This window comes from Rattus norvegicus, chromosome 9 (assembly GCF_021556685.1).
Source record: "Rattus norvegicus strain SHRSP/BbbUtx chromosome 9, alternate assembly SHRSP_T2T, whole genome shotgun sequence".
Classification (NCBI taxonomy): domain Eukaryota; kingdom Metazoa; phylum Chordata; class Mammalia; order Rodentia; family Muridae; genus Rattus; species Rattus norvegicus.
This window is the reverse complement of record NC_141542.1, coordinates 109460253-109483788: the sequence shown is the minus strand read 5'-3', so window position 1 is coordinate 109483788 and position 23536 is coordinate 109460253. Positions and strand designations below refer to the sequence as shown.

Here is a 23536-nt window from a genome sequence, read left to right as displayed (position 1 = left end):
CCCCTCCCCTAAAACCACCAACTCTGACAACGTGTTCCCCATGATGGGTGAAAAGCTGGGTCTTGTGCTGACCACATTAACTCAGCACTGTCCAAGGAAATGTCTAAGACGACTCAGATTCACACATGGAAGCCCTAACCCCTAACGTGACCGTTTGGGGGCAGAGCCTACATGTCTGTGATTAGGGGTAAGCAGGGACTCATGGCTGGGACCTTCAGGGCCAGTTATAAACCCTGGTCTCTCCTCCAGCGGAGCAAGATACTCAAAGGAAAGAAGGCCAAGGGGAAGAAGGTGGCTCTGATCCCTGCTGTCATCATCAAGAAACAGGAGGCTAAAAATGTGGTCAATCCTTTGAGAAAAGGCCCAAGAACTTCGGCATCAGGCAGGACATCCAGCCCAAAAGGCTGCAGTGGCAAAGAGCCATCCTCTATAAGCGGCTCAAAGTACCTCCTGCCATCAAACAGTTCCTCCAGGCCCTGGACAGGCAAACAGCAACTCAGTTGCTTAAGCTCGCCCACAAGTACAGGCCAGAGACAAAGCAGGAGAAGCAGCCAAGGCTGGCCCGACTGAGAAGAAAGCTGCTGACAAGGGGAACATTCCAACTAAGAGACCGCCTGTCCTCCGAGCAGGGGTCAATACAGGCACCACCTTGGTGGAGAACAAGAAGGCTCAGCTGGTGGTGATTGCCCACGATGTAGACCCCACTGAGCTGGTGGTTTTCCTGCCTGCCCTTTGTTGAAAGATGGGGGTGCCCTACTGCGTCATCAAGGGAAAGGCCAGGCTGGGGCGCCTGGTTCACAGGAAGACATGCACCACTGTTGCCTTCACACAGGCTAACTCAGAAGACAAGGGTGCTCTGGCTAAGCTGGTGGAAGCTATCAGAACCAATTATAATGACAGATATGATGAGATCCACCACCACTGGGGAGGCAACGTCCTGGGTCCTAAGTCTGTGGCTTGCATTGCCAAGCTGGAAAAGGCAAAGGCTAAAGAACTCGCCACTAAGCTGGGTTAAATGTACACTAAATTTTCTGTACATAAATATAATTACAAAAAGAAAAAAAAAGAAAAACCAAACCCACTGGGGACTAGGATGTGGCTCAGTTTGGAGTACTTGCCTGGCATGCTCTGTCCTTTATCTCACCTGGCTTGCAACCAGCTATATGGACTAGGCTACTTAAAGCCAAGAGACCAACCTGTCTGACACCCCAGATGTTGGGATCACAGGCTAGTTTGGTCTACAGAGAGAATTTGAGGACAGCTAAGGCTACAAAATGAGGTAAGTGCTAGAGAATTCCCTTCCTGCCCAGCTCCACGAGTACCGCAGATGAGCGCAGTGAGAGGGCAGCAGCCTACACAGAGCCCTTAGTAGATATCAACCTTGCTTGTCCCTTGACTTCAAACCTTCAGAACTGTGGGAAATACATTCTGCTAAGCACCCAGGGTTGGGGCCTTTTTGTGTATGTGTGTGGAAACTGCCCGACCAGACCAGGGTGTTCTCAAAGGGATGCTAAGGTTCTCAAGGTTTCTCCAGGTCTAGGTTCCCACGACAGGGGAGGCCCTGTACTGCTTTCCCTCACACTGCTAGGGATAAACCTAGGGCCTTGCACGTCAGGCAAGTGTCCTAGCACTGAGACAAATCCCCAGCCCCTGTACTACTTAATAAAGCAGCCCCTGGTCTTCCCATTCACACGTACACGTTCCTTGGGAGCCTGGAAACCCAGCACTGGCCACTGACCTCCCTGAATATCCAACAAAACCAAATTCAGGGTCCTAGGTCCATAAAGTCCCTCTGTGGCACCCTCGATTCTGAGTAAATGACCGTGAGACACGTGCACCTCTGGCAGCACAGGGATCTACATGCCTGCTTTCAAAATGATCTACTTTCAAATGTTTCTTCCCAAAAATATTTTATTTATTAAACAATATATCCATAATCCATGATCCAAAAATACAGATATACATCTTTACATTATTTAATAAAAAGATTTACAATAGTATCTCTCCTTTACAAAGGGGAAATAGGTAATAATTCCTTGAAGATAAAATGTGGCATTCACGTTAAAGCTGGATCATCCAATGGATGGAGTGTGGCCAAGAGCGAACGCCACCGCACATTCTGAGGGAAAAGACACTTCTTAGACCTCCCCTACTTTAAAGCTCCTCTGGGCACAGGTAGTGGAGACCAATCTCTGTCCAAGGAAACAAGGTTTCAAAACCTCAAATGCTCCTGTTTGATTTCAAATGCTGAAGACCTACCTAACCTCCTGGCATAACAGGGCCAACCTTGGCACCGTGATCACGTGGACGAGTTGCTCTCTGGGTGGTGGTATTGCTTGAAGCATCCCTGCCAAGGCCTTCTGGGGACAGGTGAGAGAAGGCAAGATGCTGTGTGCACAGGAGCAAGCAGGTACCCACTCCCCCAGCCATCCACAAACCTGCAGAGTAGAAGACACGGCGGGCAGCCTGCCTCCTACCGACCCCACCTGATGGATAGGTGGTCAGTGCTGCTTGGACCTTCACACCACTAACATGTTCACAGTTCTGGGGGCTCAGGTTTTTGTTTTTTTTTTTCATTAATTCATCATGCTTCTTCTATAAGAAACTACTGATAATGTGCACAAGAAACAAGGAAGATGACTCCTCTCCTCTCTGCAGGACACTCGTGTACTTACAAGGGAATTACACAGGGAGGACCCAGCCTTGGCTCAGGCAAAGCTGCTGCCATAGGGACCTGTGGGGGTCACCCTACGACTCCTGTTTATGAAGCAGGGATAGCTCAAGAGCCAGGTCTTGGTAGTAGGCATGAGAGTCTTGTCCAACAATGGAGACACTCGGGCTTCTGGAACAAGGCTGGGTGGTGCGCACAGGGCTCCCCGGCACCCGAGGCAGAGCAGCCGCTGGGACACCCTCCCTTGCTCACACGTAACAGTGGGAACAAGCCTTCCGGCAGAGCACAGCAATGGCCTAGAGTTTCCTTTCTGCTTTCCCCCATTCTGTTGCCAGGGATAAACCTAGGCCACCACTTTTGAAGGCAGCTTTGTGCACCTGCAGCCAACGCCACACTGAGCTTCACACTTGTTAGCCAAGGTTTTCCACCATTGAGTTAAATCCCTAAACTCATGAAGTCTGGTTTTTTTTTTTCCCAAGCTATATGCATCTTATTTTCATGACACTGTAACTGTCAAAAAGAAAAAGCAGATAATCGTAGAAACATACAAAATAAATAAAGTTCAGAAGCCAGTATGTAGGGTGGCCCCAGGTAGAAGAACTCGGGGAAAAGCCAGCATGACCTCAGGAAGCCGCCCTCGGGAAGCCGGGAGATGGAGCTCGTCCAGCCTCTAACACCTCCACCAGTAAACGCCACTTCTTCCTGATCACCAAAGGACTCAGCTGCCTCAGGCTGCGTCTCAAGTATCAACACAGCTTCTAAGGCGTTATCAGGCAAGATCTGATTAAAAACTTCCTGTGCTTACAGAAATTGTAAAAAGCGGTCCAGACATGATGGCACATGTCCGTAATCCCAACATTCCCAGGCTCCAACAGGATGACTGCAAGTTCAAGGTTAGACTTTTACTAGCCCTGCTTCCCAATAAATAAATAAATAATCTAAAATGTAAGATTAAAAGGAAGCACGAGTCCTGACCCCTAGCACTGAACAAAGAAAACAAATGGTAAAAGAATAAAGAAAAGGCCGGGGTGTGACTCAGTCTGCAGAATGCTTGCCTAACACACGGAGCTCTGGGTTGGAGCTGGCAGCAGCGGGGCATGCCCCTCGTCCTAGCACTTGGAAGGCAGAGGCAGGAGAATCTGAGTTCGAGGCCAGCCTGGTCTACAGAATGAGTTCCAGGACAGCCAGGGCTACACAGAGAAAGCCTGTCTTGAAAAACCAAACTAAAAAAGGTTCTGGGTTTGGTCCCTAACATTGCAAAACCAGACCTTCTGGTGCACACCTGTAACGTCAGCATTTGGGAGGTGAAGAAGATCAAAGAGCAGCGTTATTCTCAGCCACACGGTGAGTTCAAAGTCTGCCTAGGATACATGAGATCTAGTCCTTAAAGGGGGGAAGGAGGTGGATCCTGTAATTTACCCTCACAACCTTCAAAGGCTAAGTTATGTCTATCTAGTCTGACCCTGAGAGGAATCCCCAAGAAGAATGCCAGCCCCATTCCAGAAGCTCTTCCTAGCCTAGAGACAAGCTTGGGTAGCTGCTGCCTTTCAACTGCAGCAAACCTGCCTGGTACCTACTTCCCAGGAAAGGTCACCACGGACCAATTTATTCAGTAGCACAAACACAAGCCACGCCTGTCTCCCTCTTTCACGAGGACAGGCTATCCTTTCCAGTAGGAACACCACCATGATGACACGGTATGGAGCAGAGACAACTCCCTTCTGCTTTGTTTGTGGCCATCATAAGAAAACAGCGTGCCTGTCATTATATAAAAAGCCAGCCTCTCCTTACATCAGACATTGCATAACCCAGCTCTGTCTTGCAGGTCTTTTTCTGAAGTGAGGCCAGGAACTGGTCGGGCTCTCTCGATTCTTCTCAGAGAGCCTACGTTACTGAAGAACTTAGTCTAAGTCAACGGTAGCTCAGGATCCTGCCACGCACGCCTCAGGAGCCACCACAGATGCATCTCAGCAGGCCCTGTGTGTGCATCCCCCAACTCTTTCAAGACAGTTCAACATTGGTTTTGTGGACAGTTCAACAGATACACTCTAGTTTCCTACCTTCATTCCAGAACTGCTATTGGGCACAGGAAATCACAAATCATGTCACATAATCAGTCCCTTGAACGTAAGCTGCTGGTCTAGTGGGATGCAACATAGCAGAGTTGTACAATCAGCCCGCAGTAGACAGAATCAGCTCACAGACACACAGACCCATGACCTTCATGCTAGTATAATAATTTCATCTTCACAGTAGAAAAAGGCGGGAATCCCCAGAGAGGTGGAAGCGCAGCCTGGCTGTCTGTCCGCTGTTGGGCAGTGCTGGTTGTGGGAACTGACAGTCCGAGGCTAATGGAAGCTCACTCTCCAGGGAGGGCTGCAAGTTCACAGGAAAAGGTGGTGCATTAAGACAACGGAGGGCACCTCCACCTGGGAAGCGCCCCCGGTCCCTTCCAGATACATCACAGGTATCTTAGCCAAGAGTCCCCGGTCTCCAGTCAGGGTCAGAGCACAGCATAGGGCAGTGCCTGGTGCTTTACACAGAGCAACAGCTGTGCCTCCATTCTGCCTCAGACAGTTCTGGAAACCGCGGGCACTCAAGGCCAACCCCTAGTCACAAAGCAGTGGCAGTGTAACAGGTTAAAATGCGTCCAGCCTGCACCATGCACTGTGCCTACAGCCCAAACTGACCCACATCACTGGTGGTGTGGCCATGCCCAGTGTGGGAGGTTGCGGGATAGGGGAGCCTGCTCCTAAAGTCACTGTGGCAAGTCCCTGTGAGATTGTTCTGTGCAAACGGTGCAGTGGCTTCTTGTTTTAGGAAATATCCACAAGCACAACTGGCCACTGAATTATTAAATATCAGTCGAAAAAAGGTAGTTTTAAAATGAAAGATAATATTGCAACATGAGTGAAGAATATATTAGCTCGCTCTTCAGTCCGGACAACGGCCGCTTCGCTACTTCTTCTTCCTCTTCTCCTGAACACATCGGGGACAAAACCTGTGAGGAGAAAGGCACGGGGGTCATCGTTCCTCCTGGCACACAGGGCACCCAGTACACTTCCTGCACCTCACAGGGTAGCTGCACTCTGGTAAGAAAGGACCAGAGAACAGCTCCACCAAGTAAGAGGGGCTGGCTTCGCTCTGGGGAAAGCTGGCATTTGAACTACTGGTTTGAGCGTCCTCTGAAGCTGACTAATACATGTCAGCGCGGCCTTGGGATCAAGTTGATAAGGCTGGGCAGAATATGAGGTGCCACTATAGAGTTGGCACCAATAGCTGGCTGGCAGACAGGACATACTGAAGACCACATGTGCAGATATGGCCTGGTAAGCCAGTGGAAAACAGTTCGCTGGGCCCTGGAGCCTGTATGGGTCACACAGGTCATACAGTGCTATGGTTCAAGGACACAAGTCAAGCACACATCAGAGATTCATGTTCCTGGACACTCAAGAAGATAATAGCTACTCATGATCCAAAGGGACATTCTAGTAAGTTCCCCATGTAGCAGACAATGCTAATACACGTGACAGCTAACATCGCTTCCCTCTGTACTAAGACACTGAGCACCCAGGCCTGCACTAAAGTATGTCAGTGACTGTGCCAGTCAGAAGCTGTGTGTCTCTCTGAGGAAACCCATTCTGGTATTCTACAGAGACCACCCTGAAACCCCATTCCCCAGTTCTTCTATCTGCCCTTGGGCCCCGCACATTAGGCAGCTGTAGCACCCAACAGCTTTGCCAGTGCAGTCAGACTCCCCCACCTGGAAATCCTACAAACAACTCACCACATCTAATATGAACTCAAAGTCAGACCCCATGCCTTACACGCTTGCACTTTTCCCTTTCCTCAGGTGAGTAACCACTATCCACCTCAGCCCAGCCACATGCCTGCTATCACATGCCCACTGTCACCTCAGCCCAGCCACACGCCCACAAGGCACAGGCACAGCCAAAGGACTGCCATATGGTTCTTGTAACATGAGGTAAGAAGCCATGGAGTGGTTTGCCCAAAGTGGGATTACGTTCACACCACACACATCATCTGTGCACTGAGGAAAGCCTTCATTGCAGAGCATGCACTCTCCTTTCCCAGCTGACTCTCAACCTGGCCACAGGCTGATATACACCGAGAATGTTACCATGAGAGGCTCCAAGTGCACCTCTGAGAAGGGCCCGGTTCCTCCTATTTCACTTGAAGAATATGCATCCATATTTAAGTCAACCAAACCAGGTTCTTAATCAAATAAAACCCTGGGGACATCTTGAACACTAGCTTACTGCTGACCAGATGTAGGATTGGAACAAGAATGCAGAGCCTCCTATGCTCTGTGAGGCGGAGAGGTGCAGAAGCACGCTGATTACACAGCTACTCCTCTTGTTCTTTATGGTCCTCATTTCCTCAGAGACAAAACCCTTACCTCCTTGGCTTCTTTTAAATAACCTCTCTCCAATCTGGAGCTAGAAGAGGACGTGGTTCGGCACGCAGCCTGGCATGGCACACTGGATGCACACCAGGGTAGAGGGAGGAGCCCAAACTGCTCTTTCTCAGAGAGCACCAGTAATAACAGCACACAAACCCAGGTAAGCTGGGCGGCAGATCGCCCTCTCGGAGTGCACCACATGGCCCCTCCCCAGCCGGGACCAATGTTGCATAAATATGGAGACATACAAGACCCAGAGTACCACACACACTTGCCCAAGGCTGCAGTCACCCCATACTAACCACTTTCCTTTGGGCTTTGTGGTGAGATCCACGCAGGCAAAGTGAAACCATTCAATGGGACACTGCAAAGCAAGGGGAGAGCCTGTGTCACACCATGCACCCTGCACCTTAAACGCAGAAAGGCCAGCACCCACCCATCTCTACAAGATCTGCCCCGGGTGGGTATGTATGTATGTATGTATGTATGTATGTATGTATGTGTGTGTGTGTGTGTATGTATGTATGTATGTATGTATGTATGTATGTATATGTATCCCTCACAATCCACTCACATCCGGATTGTCACAGCCGATCATCTCCCCGTAGGACACCTGGTGGCACAAGCAGTATGTAGGCTCATTCGGATCCACAGGCATGTCCAGCACATCAGAGGGGTGCACAGATAGGATACTGTCGTTAAACTCAGACCTGACAGGAAAGGAAGGATCTGATGACCACAGGGCACCTGGAGGCAGGCAGGAAACAGTACACAAGGCCCCACTGTGGAAGGCCACACTGCAGCCTTTCCGCCAGTGACCCAGGGTTCTTCTACCCTGGAACGAAGGATGCTTGCAGCTTCCCAGGAAACTATCTACAATGACTACAATGTTACCAGCTGCCCACCAGGGTAACACTGCCCTGCTCACTCCCTACTGCCTGCAGCTGCCTGAGTCTCTGAACAGTAGCCTAGTGGGACTCCTGCCCCTGTAACTGCTGCCTACTGGGTCCAGCACTGCCTTTCACAGTAGAGCTGAACTGACTCTTACTCAAATATCTGTAAACTATCGGGAAGTCTAGACAGTATAGTCTCTATGCCTGTATTACAACTCCCCCTACCCACCCCTAAACTAGGAATGTACAGTGATAAATACATGTGGCCAGAACCCATGGGGGCCAATGGCAGGTGGACGGCATGGCACAGCTGCCCAGGCTCCTCACCTCTAAATTTCCAAATGTTCCCAGGTCTTTGCAGTTACTGCAGATATGCATGGGTGTATGCATCTACACTCCAGTCCAAACCTCAGGGCTCTAGAAGTGGGGCCTCTCCTTAGCAGGGAACCCGTGCTTCCACTCGCCTGTCTCTGAATAGAAATGTCTCTCACAAGAACATGTCCAAGTACTAGTGCTCTACAATACTGGTTTTTAAGCAACTCCCAAGAGGTCCTTGAAGCAGGAAACTTTCTTAAAGATCCATGACACGGGGTTGGGGATTTAGCTCAGTGGTAGAGCGCTTGCCTAGCAAGCGCAAGGCCCTGGGTTCGGTCCCCAGCTCCGGAAAAAAAAGAACAAAAAAAAAAAAAAAAAAAAGATCCGTGACATTCTGTGCCTCGCCCCCTGGCCTCCGTGGTCTCTGCATGGCACTGCTGTCAGTGGACAGCCTCCTCTAAGGCAGCAAGCCAAGCCTAGCAGTGCACCTGTGCTGTGGCTCAATTCTATCGGCCACCTCTGCACTTTCCCATGGGAAGCCCAACCCAAGTCACAGCCATTCAGCTATCACGTGACCCAGAGCTCAGACTCTCCAGGATCAGTCAGTCAGGTACTGGGTCACCCATCTTTCAGGGAGCACTTGGAAATATGGGGCAATGAAGGAAATTCAAGGTCAGCTTGTACATACTAGGACCCTGTCTCTGAAAAAGAAAACAAAAAACAGAAGACAACCAAGGAAGTGAGACCCATGGGTAACCCCTGTCCCTTGGGCATGTGACTTGCTCTGGCTCTTGGCTAGCTAAGTTTTCCTCCCCACACGTGCCCAGGAAGCTCATACTGGATATAACCACCCATGCGATTCCCTAACAATCCAGGTAGCTCAGAAGGGGCTGCTTACTCAAGCTTTAGAATAAGAGACTACAGAAGAAACTGACCCCTTTGCTCCCACATGGAGGCCTCGGCTTGCCAGAAAACGAGGCCCTGGGGCAGCTAAGGAGTTGGTATTGACCTCAGCTTATAGGACCCTGACAGGAAACAGATGGTCTGACAGTCCTAGGAAAGTAACTCCGTGAAACCCATCACCTGGCCAAGTGGTCACTGAGCACAGGAACCTGACTGAGCACTGCTCCAAGTCCCCAAGGAAAATGATAGCTATCCCCAAACTGGAACTGAAATATTTAGCCCATCTCATTCAGGTCGTGAAAGAAAAATCCCACCAGACACAGACAGGGACCAGAACTATGCAGAACTCCAGGTTAGCAATAGGCAAGTGAAAGGTTCAGGTTCCGAAGCCACACCAAGCTACACCCTGATCCAGCAAGACCAGCATTCCAATGACTTTTGCTGTCTCTGGATGCCTGTTCTGTGGAAGCTGCTCTGTGAATCAGATGTCAAGGCCTGACCACACCCTTTGTTCCAGCAGTCTGCCCTGTCGGAACATGTGCAAATTGGGATAGTGTCTGCACTGCCATTCGGGGACAATATAAAGTCAATGCAGACCAGATGCCCCACCACGGCAGCCAGCCCAGCAAATGAACCTGGAAGCAGTGACTGTCCCCTAAGCAAGCAGCAGGCATAACATGATGGCTCCCATCAAAGGAAGACCTAAACAGCCTGCCTCCATCTGTGCTTTTAGGAGCAGTTATAATGCCTGAGGCCTTAGGAGGATGCTCCAGCCTGTGGGCACTGTCTCCCCACCACCTAGAAACCCCTCTTCTGGGCTCCTCATGCTGAGGACACTGTGAAACACTCAGTAAAGACAGCAGCAAGAATGTCTGTGCAATGGGCTGGAGAGATGGCGCAGTGGATAAGAGCACTGGCTGCTCTTCCAGAGGTCCTGAGTTCAAATCCCAGCAACCACATGGTGGCTCACAACCATCCGTAATGAGATCTGATGCCCTCTTCTGAAGATAGCTACAGTGCACTCATATAAATTAATAAACTTTTAAAAATAAAAAATAAAAAAAGGAATGTCTGTGCAAACCCAGAAGCACATAGCCACAGAGCCTCTGAGTTCTGAGAAGCCAAGACATGATGCTGTCACCCCAAGCTCAAAACCACCTCTCACAGGCAGCAGGACACTGGAGTAAGAAAGCTGAGTGATCTGTAGTGGGACAGGGGTTTCTCCATCTGCTGGATTAGACAGGACTGGTGGTCCAGCTACCAACGTGACACTTTAGGACCTACATGTGGCAGCCATCTACACTTAGGACATGTATCGAATATGGGAACTAAATGAGCTACACTTCGACAAGCACAGAGTGACAACTCCCTCAGCTCTAGAACCTAGACCAGGGATTGTTTTTACACCTAGCCTCCCCTCAACCCACAAGCAGTGTGGGCAGTGTGAACTGGAGTCAAGGAAGGTAGACTGAAATCACAGGCAACCTGTGGGAAGCCAGAGCTCCTGATTCAGGCCAGGACAAGTTCCCACGACAGCTGAAGGAGGGTGCGTGAGAGGAGCACCAGGCAGACCCTGGCTCGTCGGCCTGAACGAGAGAGGAAGGAATCACCCTAAGGGATCACTACAGACGGTCACTCTACAGCTTTTATATCTAGTCACAAAAGTCATCTTAAAAGAAAGCACTGGGCAGTGGTGGTGCACACCTTTAATCCAGCACTCGGAGGCAGCAGCAAGCAGATCTCTGTGAGTTCAAGACCAGCCTGGTCTACAGACCAAGTTCCAGGACAGCCAGGGCTACACAGAAACCCTGTTTCAAAAAAAAAAAAAAAAAACAACAACAACAAGCAAACAAAACCCCCTTACCCGCTTTTATGCTTCTTTTTCTTTGGGGTATCCTCTTCTGATGTCCTCCTGCCTCGGCCCCGAGAGCTTCTTTTTTCTTTCTGACTCCGACCTTCTGAAGAAGAAGACCCCCATTATCCTCACAGAACAGACCGAAGTGAAGCAAGACTCACCCAGACTCATTTACCATTGTGTTCCTAACACACTAAGACAAGAGCCTTCAAAACTGCCACCACTAGGAAACAGAATGTCAGCCAACTTGCTTTTCAAGCTCCGCGATCCAGTGCTTTCAAAGTCACTTCCGTCCATCCTGTCCTTCAGGTCTGCCTCAAAGCGTGCCAGGTCAGCATCCAGTCTTCGGATATGTTTATCCACCTGCAAAAGGACACTTAGAAATCTGACCTAGAGTAAAAAGAAGACTAGGGGTTCAGCTCAGTGGCTTGGCCCTTGCTCCTCATGCAAAGGCCCTGGATTAGAGCCCCAGGATCTCAAGGAAACACAAGCAGACAGAACATGGTTTCACCAACAAGTAAGACAAATAGGTCCCTCCACTCCCCCAAAAAACAAAAGTCATCGGAAGAGGCCCAGATAAAGACCCCATTGTGTCGGTGCTCCAAACTTCTCTAGATACAGATTTCCATACATCTTACACACTTCCACACACCCTTACACATGTCCACACACCCTTACACATGACCAGACACCCTTATACACAGCCGTACACCCTTACACACGGCCGTACACCCTTACACATGTCCACACACCCTTACACATGACCATACACCCTTACACATGTCCACACACCCTTACACATGACCATACACCCTTATACATGACCATACACCCTTACACACGGCCGTACACCCTTACACACGGCCGTACACCCTTACACACTTCCATACACCCTTACACACTTCCATACACCCTTACACATGTCCACACACCCTTACACATGACCATACACCCTTACACATGTCCACACACACTTACACACGACCATACACCCTTATACATGGCCATACACCCTTACACATGTCCACACACCCTTACACACGGCTGTACACCCTTACACACGGTCGTACACCCTTACACACGGCCGTACACCCTTACACACGGCCATACACATGGCCATACACCCTTACACATGGCCATACACCCTTACACATGGCCATACACCCTTACACATGTCCACACACCCTTACACATGACCACACACCCTTACACATGACCATACACCCTTATACATGGCCGTACACCCTTAAAACATGGCCGTACACCCTTACACACAGCCATACACCCTTACACACGGCCATACACCCTTACACATGGCCATACACCCTTATACATGGCCATACACCCTTACACATGACCATACACCCTTATACATGACCATACACCCTTACACACGGCCGTACACCCTTACACACGGCCGTACACCCTTACACACTTCCATACACCCTTACACACGGCCGTACACCCTTACACACGGCCGTACACCCTTACACACGGCCGTACACCCTTACACACGGCCGTACACCCTTACACACGGCCATACACCCTTACACACGGCCATACACCCTTACACATGACCATACACCTTTATACATGACCATACACCCTTACACACGGCCGTACACCCTTATACACGGCCGTACACCCTTACACATGTCCACACACCCTTACACATGACCATACACCCTTACACATGACCATACACCCTTACACACGGCTGTACACCCTTATACACGGCCGTACACCCTTACACACGGCCATACACCCTTACACACGGCCGTACACCCTTACACATGTCCATACACCCTTACACATGTCCACACACCCTTACACATGTCCACACACCCTTACACATGACCATACACCCTTACACACGGCCATACACCCTTACACACGGCCATACACCCTTACACATGTCCACACACCCTTACACATGACCATACACCCTTACACATGTCCACACACCCTTACACATGACCATACACCCTTACACACGGCCATACACCCTTATACACGGCCGTACACCCTTACACACGGCCGTACACCCTTACACACGGCCGTACACCCTTACACACGGCCGTACACCCTTACACATGTCCATACACCCTTACACATGTCCACACACCCTTACACATGACCATACACCCTTACACACGGCCATACACCCTTATACACGGCCGTACACCCTTACACACGGCCGTACACCCTTACACACGGCCGTACACCCTTACACATGTCCATACACCCTTACACATGTCCACACACCCTTACACATGACCATACACCCTTACACATGTCCACACACCCTTACACATGACCATACACCCTTACACACGGCCATACACCCTTATACACGGCCGTACACCCTTACACACGGCCATACACCCTTCTACACGGCCATACACCCTTACACACAGCCATACACCCTTATACAGGGCCATACACCCTTACACAGGGGCATACACCCTTATACACAGCCATATACCCTTACACACAGCCATACACCCTTATACAGAGCCATACACCCTTACACACAGCCATATACCCTTATACACGGCCACCCACCCTTACACAGCCTCATACACCCTTACACACTTCTGTACACCCTTATACATTTCCATACACCCTTACACACTTCTGTACACTCTTACATATTTCTATACACCCTTACACACTTCCATACACCCTTTCACACTTCCACACACCCTTACACACTTGCATGCTCTCCCCTTCGGGGGCATGAGGGCAGCAGAGAAAGGCTGCAGCTGGCCCCTGCACTCACCATCTCGTAGGTCTGCATGGCCAGCTGCACCTTGTCATCGCTGTACTCCTTGCACTTGCTGTAGGCGCTCTGGATCTTCTGGAGGTGCTCCACACGCTGGGCTGACGAAAGAGTCTTCACTGTGGAGATATACTCTGCAGCCAGAATGTCGATCTCTGCTTTCTTATCTAATGAGGGCAGGTGACAAGTGGAAGAATATCCAGGAAGCTGGCAGGGGCATCACTGATCATGTCACTGTGTGCTTTCTGAACAGCAACACACCCATTGGGTCACCTTGCCTGGCTCCTGTTGTACAACTTCGTCACATACCCAAGAGTGAACAACACAGCAAAACACATAGAAACATCCTGCATGCTTCCATGAATATCTATGGCAGAGTCACATACAGCTCTTTGCTCTGAGAAGTGGGACTATCTGTGGTTACAGGAGGACAGGGTCACCGCCAACTGTCACAAGGTTTCCAGGTACCATGGTGGGTCTCTCCATCTGAGAGGTGGGAAAGAGAAGCTAGCCTAACGGTGGCTGTGAACTCATCTATAACGTCTTAATAACTGTCTGAATGTCAATCATATTTCCAAGAAAGGAAGTCTCCTCCTTCCTAAAATGTGCCTGTACATGGCAATCCCAGCATTTCTAATCTGAAAACAGTCCCAGCAATGTAAACCACAGAATGCTCCTGTGAAACTTAAAAATCTCAGAGAAGGGCTGTACAGATGGTTCAGAGGTAAGAGTACTGGCTGCTCTTCCAAAGATTCTGAGTTCAATTCCAGCAATCACCTGGTGGCTCACAACCATCTGTAATGGGATCCGATGTCCTCTTCTGGTGTGTCTGAAGACAGCTACAGTGTACTCATATATATAAAATAAGTAAGTCCTAAGCTGGAGAGATGGCTCAGAGGTCAGAGCACTGGCTGCTCTTCCAGAGGTCCTGAGTTCAATTCCCAGCAACCACATGGTGGCTCACAACCATCTGTAATGGGATCTGATGCCCTCTTCTGGTGTGTCTGAAGACAGCTACAGTATACTCACATATAATAAATAAATCTTTAAAAAAAAAAAAAAGCCAAATAAATAAATCTCAAAAGAAAAGAGAACATCTCTTTTTTCATTCTTATAAAGATTTATTTTTATTAGTTTTTTTGTTTGTTTTAGTTTGGTTTGGTTTTTTGAGACGAGGTCTCACTATGCCTTCCTGGATGTCCTAGAACTCTCTATTTAGACTAGTCTGGCCTCAAACTCTCAGAGATCTGTCTGCCGCTGCTTTCCAAGTACTGGATTAAAGGTCTGCACATGTTTATTAGTTTTTTATGTGTGCATGTGTGGGTATGTGCACATGAGTAACCAAGGAGCCCCGTGGTGTCAGAGCTCCCAGAGCTGGAATTACAGGAACAGCGAGCCTCCTGATGGGCTGCTGAGAAGCAAACTCCGATGTTCTACAAATCCACCGAGCCGTCTCTCCAGTCCCTGCACCAACATTGCTCAATTTCAGAATCTAAACAATATCAGAGTTCCCAACACCAGCACACAAGTCAGGAGATGAAGCAGTGATAAGCTCGACATTCTGAGGAGATGGTAAAGACCCAGAATTCCACACCTGGACGAACAGTAGTCAAAGAGAAGGCTGAAACAACTACTTTTTCACATGAGTGCCATCGCCAGAAGTTAACCTCTGTGGTAAGTTTACCTTTCCTTCTGTCCCTGTCAAAACAAATGGAATCAATCAAAAGGGAAGACTTCTGGGATCCAAGGACTAGGGTTCCCCAAAGAGACTATAAACAGAGATTTTCAAGAGTGGCAAAGGGTGGGAACACATTGTCATCAACAGCCTGGGAAATGGGGGTCCTCCTGCAGGATCTCACTCTGACGGCCTGGGGCTGGAAGTGAAGGGCAGAAAGTGGATGCAGAGAAAATAAACGTTATCAGTAACTCTCAGGAAAAGTTACTCAGAAAACTCCCATAAGAGCGGGCTTAGAGGTGCACACTCAGCACACGGAGGCAGAGAGGGGAGGATCTGTGCGTTCAAGGCCAGTCTGGTCATCAGAGTGAGTTCTAGGACAGCCAGGACTACACAGAGTAACACTGTCTCAAAATACAAGGCAGGGCTGCCCCACAAACACATCCTCTTCACCAGAGACTCTAGGAGACCATACCCTGGAGACAGGGAAGCATTGCTGTGCAGAACACATTTTCACTGTCATAAAGAAACCAGTCTGGAACTGACTGAAAATAAGAGAAAGCAACAAGAGGGTAACAAATCCAGCAGGATGACAGCGGCAGGTGAAGGGGCTTGCCACAAACCTGACAACCTGAGTACAATTCCCGGGACACACGATGAAAAGAAAATAACTCCACAGATTGTCCTCTAAACCTCACAGAGACGACTGCAAGTGCACACACACATACAGACACACGTGTACACAAAATCACCAAATACAATCTAATTCAGAAAAGAAGAAGCCAGGTGTGCCGGTATGCACCTTTAATCCCAGCACATGGAGGCAGAGTCAAGAGCATCTCTGGTGAGTTCCGGGCCATCCTGGTCTACACAGGGAGTTCCACCTAAGACAGGGAGGGAGGGAGGGAGGGAGGGGAAGAAAGAAGGATGGGTGAAGAGCATGTGGTTTAGGAACAGGGAGTTGAAGCCTGGAGGGACAGCACATGTCTACAATTCCAGTAGTTGAGAGATAAAGAAGGATTAGGACCTCAGGTTAGCCTTGGCTACACAGCAAGCTCAAGACTAACCCAGGCAAGGAGACCCCATTAGGAGGGGTAGAGGGGAGACAGTGAAAATGGCTCAGCGGTTGAAGGTTTTTGCCATCCAGACCTGAGTTCAATCCCTGGAAAGAACAGATTCCCAAGTTATCCTCTGACCTCCACATATGTACACTAGACAGAAGCACATGTATGAGTACACACATACACAAATCAACTAATATTTAAAAAAAAAATATATATATATAGTGAGCTGGAGAGATGGCTCAGCAGTTAAGAGCACTAGAGTCTCAAGAACTCTAGCTCCAGGAGACCTGATACCCTCTTTTGGCCTCCATGGGTATCTGCATACACATACACAGGCATATACACATAAAATAAGTAAACCTTTTTCAAAAGTTTTATGTATACAGGGCTGGAGACTTAATCCTACAGCACCTCACAACCATGCTAACCCTAGCTCAGTGAGTTAGAGAGTTAACTCCCTCGTCTCTCACACCAAGGCACACACGTGGTACATACACAAATACAGGCACAACAATTATGCACGTGATATAAACAAATATCTTTTTTCTTAAGTATGGAAACAGGGGCTGCAGAGAGGGCTCAGAGGTTAAGAGCACTGGCTGCTCTTCCAAAGGACTGAGTTTCAATTCCCAGAACCCACATGGCAGCTTGCAACTGTCTGTAACTTCAATTCCAGGGGATCCAATGTCGTCTTCTGGCCTCTGGAAACACCAGGCATTTCACTGTGCACAGACATACATGCAGGCAAAATACCAGTATGTTTAAAATAATTTTTAAAAATACTTAAATGTTTTTACGTATGAAAATATCAAAAGACAAAACATTACTACCTTTTCAAACATTGGTAGAATATTCCCAATCACCTGTAATTTTTTAAACTTATTTTTATTTCATGTATATGTTTTGCCTGCATACATGTAGATTTACTGTGTGCATGCCTGTCCCTCAGACCTGGCACGACACATGGCTGTGAAAAGCATATGATTTTCACGTGTGGAGCATGCGTGGTACTGGATCCTAACTGCTGAGCATCTCTCTACCTCCATGCAAACCGTCTGAACGCTGACCGGATGCCATAATGGAAGAGCCCACACCTGACTCAGGGGATGGCCACTAACACGCAGTTCAGTGCAAGCATTAGTTCACACACAAAATCAATAGCAATGGCATAGCATTGCCTTCCAGACACACATGTTGGCTTGTTTAGCCTTGAGTTGCACTCCCCAGATAGTTCACTACCTAGTCCAAAAGTGAAAAACATAAAAACCCAAAATACTTCTGGCCCAAAGCACTTTGGATAAGGAGTACTCAGCTTATAAACAGTGCAGAAAGAGAAGAAAACTTTAAGAGGAAAGCAACAAAGACGCTGACTGCAAAGGACAGTCGTGGAGGAGGTGAGACATGAACCTGTGCAAGAACGGCAGACAGCCAAGCAGCACCCACACTCAATCCCAGCACCCGGGAGGCAGAGACGGTGGATCTGAGCTCGAGGCCAGCCTGGTCTACAGAGTGAGACCCAGGGCAGCCAGGGCTACAAGAACTAGGCTGGGGAGAGAGATGTCTCAGAGGCAGCGAGAGCATCAAGCCTGAATCCTCTAGAGCCTCTAGGCCCACTTAGCAGCTAGCGGTGCTAGCACGTGCTTCTGTGATTCCAGTGTCCTTACTGGAGATGGGTGGCAGAAACCGGAAAATCCCAGGTAGTCTGGTATAGGTGAAGATGACAAGAGCCCTTCCCTTTCAAACAAGATGGAAGATGAGGTCTGAAGCCAAGGCTGCCTTCTGACCCTACACACATGCCCAGCAAGAGTGCGTACCTCCCACACCTACATACATATGCTATAGCAAGCACGTACCCACACCCACCCCCCCCCACACACACATACACATACACACACATACACACATACACATACACACACACACATACACACACATACACACACACATACACACACATACACACACACATACACACACATACATACACATACACATACACACACACACATCACACACACACATACACACACACATACACACACATACACACACACATACACACACATACACACACACATACACACACATACACACACACATACACACACACATACACACACATACACACACACATACACACACACATACATACACACACACATACACACATACATACACACACACACACACACACACACGCAGAGAGAGAGAGAGAGAGAGAGAGAGAGAGAGAGAGAGAGATTTAAAAAAAAATGCAAGGGGCTGGGGATTTAGCTCAGTGGTAGAGCGCTTACCTAGGAAGCGCAAGGCCCTGGGTTCAGTCCCCTGCTCCGAAAAAAAGAACCAAAAAAAAAAAAAAAAAAAAAAAAAAAAAAGGCAAGAAACTAAGTCCAAATTAAAAGTAGCAGCACTCCACCTCCTTACCCAAATACTTGGAAAGCTACGGAAGGTGCACTGAGAGTTCAAGGCCAGCCTGGGCTACAGAATAAGACCCTGTCTCAAAACAAACAAACACAAAAAAGGACCTAAACTAAGCATGTTGTGTACACCTTTCATCCCAGCATTCCAGAGGCAGGGGCAAGTGGATCCCTGAGTTTGGGCTTGGCCTGGTCTACACAGCCAGCTCCAGACTAGCAAGGGCTACGTGAAAAACAGAAAAAAACAAAAAAAGGACCAGCACCCCCTCCAAGATACTGTGCAATGCTAGCTCTCCACTAAACAAGGTCCCTTCAGGGCCCTGCGGCATCCCATGTCCTCTCCTGTCTCTCTGGTGAAAACCCAGCTCGGGTTATACCCACCTTCTGTTCTCTGGTCTAGCTCTCGCATCAGTTGGAAGTTCCTCTGAAGCTCACAGGGAAGGTTCTCAATGCCTGAAAGAGACACGAAGTCGCTGTACTGCTCAGTAAGACAAAACCTGCCTCCAGGGATGGGAGAGATGGCTCAGCTGTTAAGAGCACTTACTGCTCTTCCAGTAGTCTCAAGTTCAACTCTCAGCACCTAGGAAAGTCTCACAGCCATCTGTAACTCTAGTTCAAGGGGATCCAATGCCCTCTTCAGTCCTCGGTGAGCATGTGGTACACCCATTTACATAAAATATACCTTTTTAAAAAACATCTCTCTTGGGGTTGGGGATTTAGCTCAGCGGTAGAGCACTTGCCTAGCAAGTGCAAGGCCCTGGGTTCAGTCCCCAGCTCCGAAAAGAAGAAAAAAGAAAAAACAAACAAACAAACAAAAAAAACATCTCTTTTACACCAAAGCCTGCCCTTCATCTATTTCTCTTCTAGTTTGGGGACCAAAAGTGACTAAGACCTTGTAGGGGTGAGGGGGCACCAAACAGTGAGCACAGCAGGCTGACAGTTTCAAAAGCACCAGAAGTTGGAGGATACAGAAACCTGCTCCCAGCAGGCAGAGAAGACAGCTGAGACTCCTCTCCTGAACCACACCCTCCCTCTCCCCTAGGCCACACACAGTGAACTTCATCCTCCAAAGCTCAAGCCGGAACCTGGGTCCTCCTTGATCTCTTCAACTTTGTCCAGATACCTACAACACCAGGAGCTGCAGACCATACTGTCCCAAGACACTGTTCTCTCAGCAGGGCCCAACATACCAGTCTCTAGCCACACACAGCCATGAGCACTGGAAAGGCAAGCAGAGGCACTGAGCAGTCCTCCAGTTCCTATAGGTGAGAGTGAGCTGCTTGTCAATCAAACCCCTGGTGCTTTTCTGCCCACCCTGCATCCCCTGGTGCAGATTATGTCTTAATCCTTAAGTTTACAGCAGGCTCCAGCTGCTCCCTAGGTCTTTCTGTGCTCAAGTATCTCCACAGCCCACAAGGCCAGCATTTTAGGGCTACATCTTATAAGACTTGCTGTTTTAAGCCTGTAACTTCCTGTCTACAGCTTTACTCCTGTGACCCTGGCAGTATTTACCTTTCTACCCCCTGGTGGACCTCTCTACTCTCTGACAGAGGGACCCTTATCTGCAGTTTCCGGATCTTTATTTACCCCCACGCCTTAATATTGTGAGCTTTAAAACGATTTAACAAGGGCTAGAGAGATGGCTCAGTGGTTAAGAGTGATGACTGCTCTTCCAGAGGTCCTGAGTTCAAATCCCAGCAACAACATGGTGGCTCACAACCATCTATAATGTAACCTGATGCCCTCTTCTGATGTGTCTGAAGACAGCTACAGTGTACTCACATACATTAAATAAATAAATCTTTTTTAAAAAAAGATTTAACAAAACGTGTGTTCCAATTAATCAGTGAGTTGAAGAGAAATATTGAGTTGTGAATGGCACAGGGTAGGTGGGGGCAGACAGGGACCATCACACGATGCCAGCAGTGAAATGAACTCGCCTTGAACTCACCGATCAGAATGCCCACTGGATGGACATCAGAATAAAAGTTCACCTTGCAGTCCCACTGCCCAGGCCCAGGTAGAAAATGGACGCCCCATTGGTTTGATCCACCTCCCTCCAAAGGGTTTCAATTCTTCCACCTCCCTCCAAAGGGTTTCAATTCTTCCACCTCCCTCCAAAGGGTTTCAATTCTTCCACTAAAGAGTGAGAAATAATCCTCCTCCTAATTCTTATCGGGAGCCAATCTCACCGTCTATAAATAAACGGAGTTACCAATGCCCAGGACGTCAAAGGTCAACCCGTTATACAGGGCATCCTCCCTTGCCGGGCTAGCTTTGATAGCACAAGTTCCCTCGAAAAACGCACCCCACTAGCCTAGAGCTCCTCCCTACAGCTCCACAGGCAAACACAGTAGCTTTGGCTCTCTACAACCGATCTTAGCACAAGCAGCAGGTGAAGAAGAGGCGGACCTCCTCGCAACCCAGTCCTAAGTAGAGAGGAGGGAAGAGGGGCGTGGTCGGCGTCAGGGGTGTGGCCGAAGCGGAGAAGGCGGGCTGAGCCGCAGGCCACACCCCTCCGTGACGCACCTGGAATTGGCGCGGCGGAGGCGGCGGGACCCCCGCGCCGCGCCCCACGCCCTCCATCCGCGGCCCCGCCCCAGACCGACCGTGAGACCCCCCCCTACAATCCCCATGATCTGTCCCCATCCTCCTCCGCATCCCGGAGCCCCGAACGATTCGCGATGGGCCGAGAGCGGCGGCGGCGCGGACCCGCGCGGGTGGCGGCTCGGCCAGAGTGCTTACTGTCCAGATAGTGCTCCAAGTACATGGCAGTCGCCATCTTCGCTGCGGCCACGCTCGGGGTCTGCGCGAGCGGGCGGTGCCGCGGTCTCGGGGCGGGGCGGCGCCGCGCGCTCACTATTCATGAGCCGCGTGCTCCGATTGGCCGGAACGGGGGCGGGGCATGTCGGGGGTCCACCCCTATGCTTCCGGCCTGCTGCGGTCGCCAGATGGCGCTGTGGGGCTTGCCCTGAGAGAATGTGGGTGGGAGATGGGCTCGATTCGCAGTTTGCAATGTGGAAGGTACTTCTCTGGCTCCAGCCGATTTCCAATCCCTGATGGTGCCCTGTCGAGCTCTAGGCAAGGCACCGCGCTTGCACGTGTGCTGGCTCCACGCCTGACAGCCGATACCTGCCGCTCTGCCCGCGTTGCCTGGGGTCTGGCCGGACCAAGAGGCGACACCAGCCGCCTGTGGTTTCTCCTGGCTGAGTGGGCCTCCTCTCCGGCATCGGTTAACATCGATGCTCTTTGTGGCTGTCTAGTCCCGAGGGGGCGTGGCCACGCTGACTAGCACTTCGTGAAGAAGCCACGCACGCCTGGGTGCCTGCAAAAATACATTTTACATTCCTACGACAACTCTGTTACACTTAATGAAACAATACTGCTACATTATTATCTAAAGTCCGTGGTTACCATAGAGTCCATTCTTGGTGAGGTCTAATATTTCTGACAAATACATATTAGTATCTCCCTTTTAGCATCCTGAAGAATATTTTCATTGCCTTTAATTCCTCCGGTCCACTACAATATAAGACACTCAGGCGCGCGCGAGCGCACACACACACACACACACACACACACACACACACACGTAATCAATAAACATTTTTTCTGTAGCTTTGTTTTACTAGGATGTCATGTAGTCGCGTTTTGCAGTATATAGTTTTTTCAGACTGGCTGCATTTATCATGCATTTCTGGTTCTTCCATGTCCTAATGAGTCTTGATGATTTACTTTTTACTTAAATTATGCCACCGTGTAGCTACCAGTTTATCGGTTTGCCTGTTGGAGGACGTCTTAGCTGCCTCCATATTTAGGCAATTGTGACTGGAGCTGATACAATCAGTGTGCAGGTTTTTCTGTAGACAGTTTCCAGTTCATTTGGGTAAACAGTGACCTTATGTTAAAAGTAGAGTGGTTTCCTGAGAAACAGCCAAGCTGTCTTCCTTTCTTTGCCTTCTCATCTGCTCTAACAGTTTCCTTTGCTTCACATGCTGTATGGTTAGCCTGGTAGATTCGGGCTATTCTCGAAGAGATGTGAAATTATCTTCTTTTAATGTATGATTACTAACAATATGTTTATGTTGAGCATGTTTACATATGTGTCCGGCATCTGAACATCTTTGACTGGACGTTAGTTCGAATGTCTGTATAGACCTTGAACAAGTGCTGGGGTTATAGGCTATGTCACTCACTATAACTAATTTATTGTGTGCTGGGTATGGGATTCAGGTCTTTGTTCGTGTTAGGAAAGTGCTCTATCGACTGAGTACTTCCCTAGCCAGTCTTTTTTTTTTTTTCTTTTTTCTTTTTTTCGGAGCTGGGGACTGAACCCAGGGCCTTGCGGTTGCTAGGCAAGCGCTCTACCACTGAGCTAAATCCCCAACCCCCCTAGCCAGTCTTTTAGAAACAACCTTTGACTACAAATCCTTTTGCCTCGGCCTCTAGAGTATTGTTTTGGTTTTTCAGACTGGATCTCACAATGTATCCCTGGCTGGCCTGAAACTATGTAACTGGCCTTAAACTCCCAGAGATTT

At 49.1% G+C, this 23536-nt stretch overlaps 1 protein-coding gene across 3 annotated transcripts; it reads right to left on the bottom strand.

The window, feature by feature from the left end:
• Positions 1 to 1893: 1893 nt before the first annotated feature.
• Ing5 (inhibitor of growth family, member 5) lies at positions 1894 to 21808 on the bottom strand. 3 transcript variants are annotated; one of them, XM_087566963.1, is made up of 8 exons: positions 21744 to 21808; positions 19380 to 19451; positions 13843 to 14009; positions 11312 to 11423; positions 11070 to 11160; positions 7669 to 7804; positions 7397 to 7458; positions 1894 to 5672 (listed from the first exon to the last, which is right to left on the bottom strand). In XM_087566963.1, the coding sequence occupies exons 1-8, from the start codon at positions 21778 to 21780 to the stop codon at positions 5630 to 5632; spliced, it is 720 nt and encodes a 239-aa protein (XP_087423089.1). In that variant the 5' UTR covers positions 21781 to 21808; the 3' UTR covers positions 1894 to 5629.
• Between the last annotated feature and the right edge of the window lie 1728 nt (positions 21809 to 23536).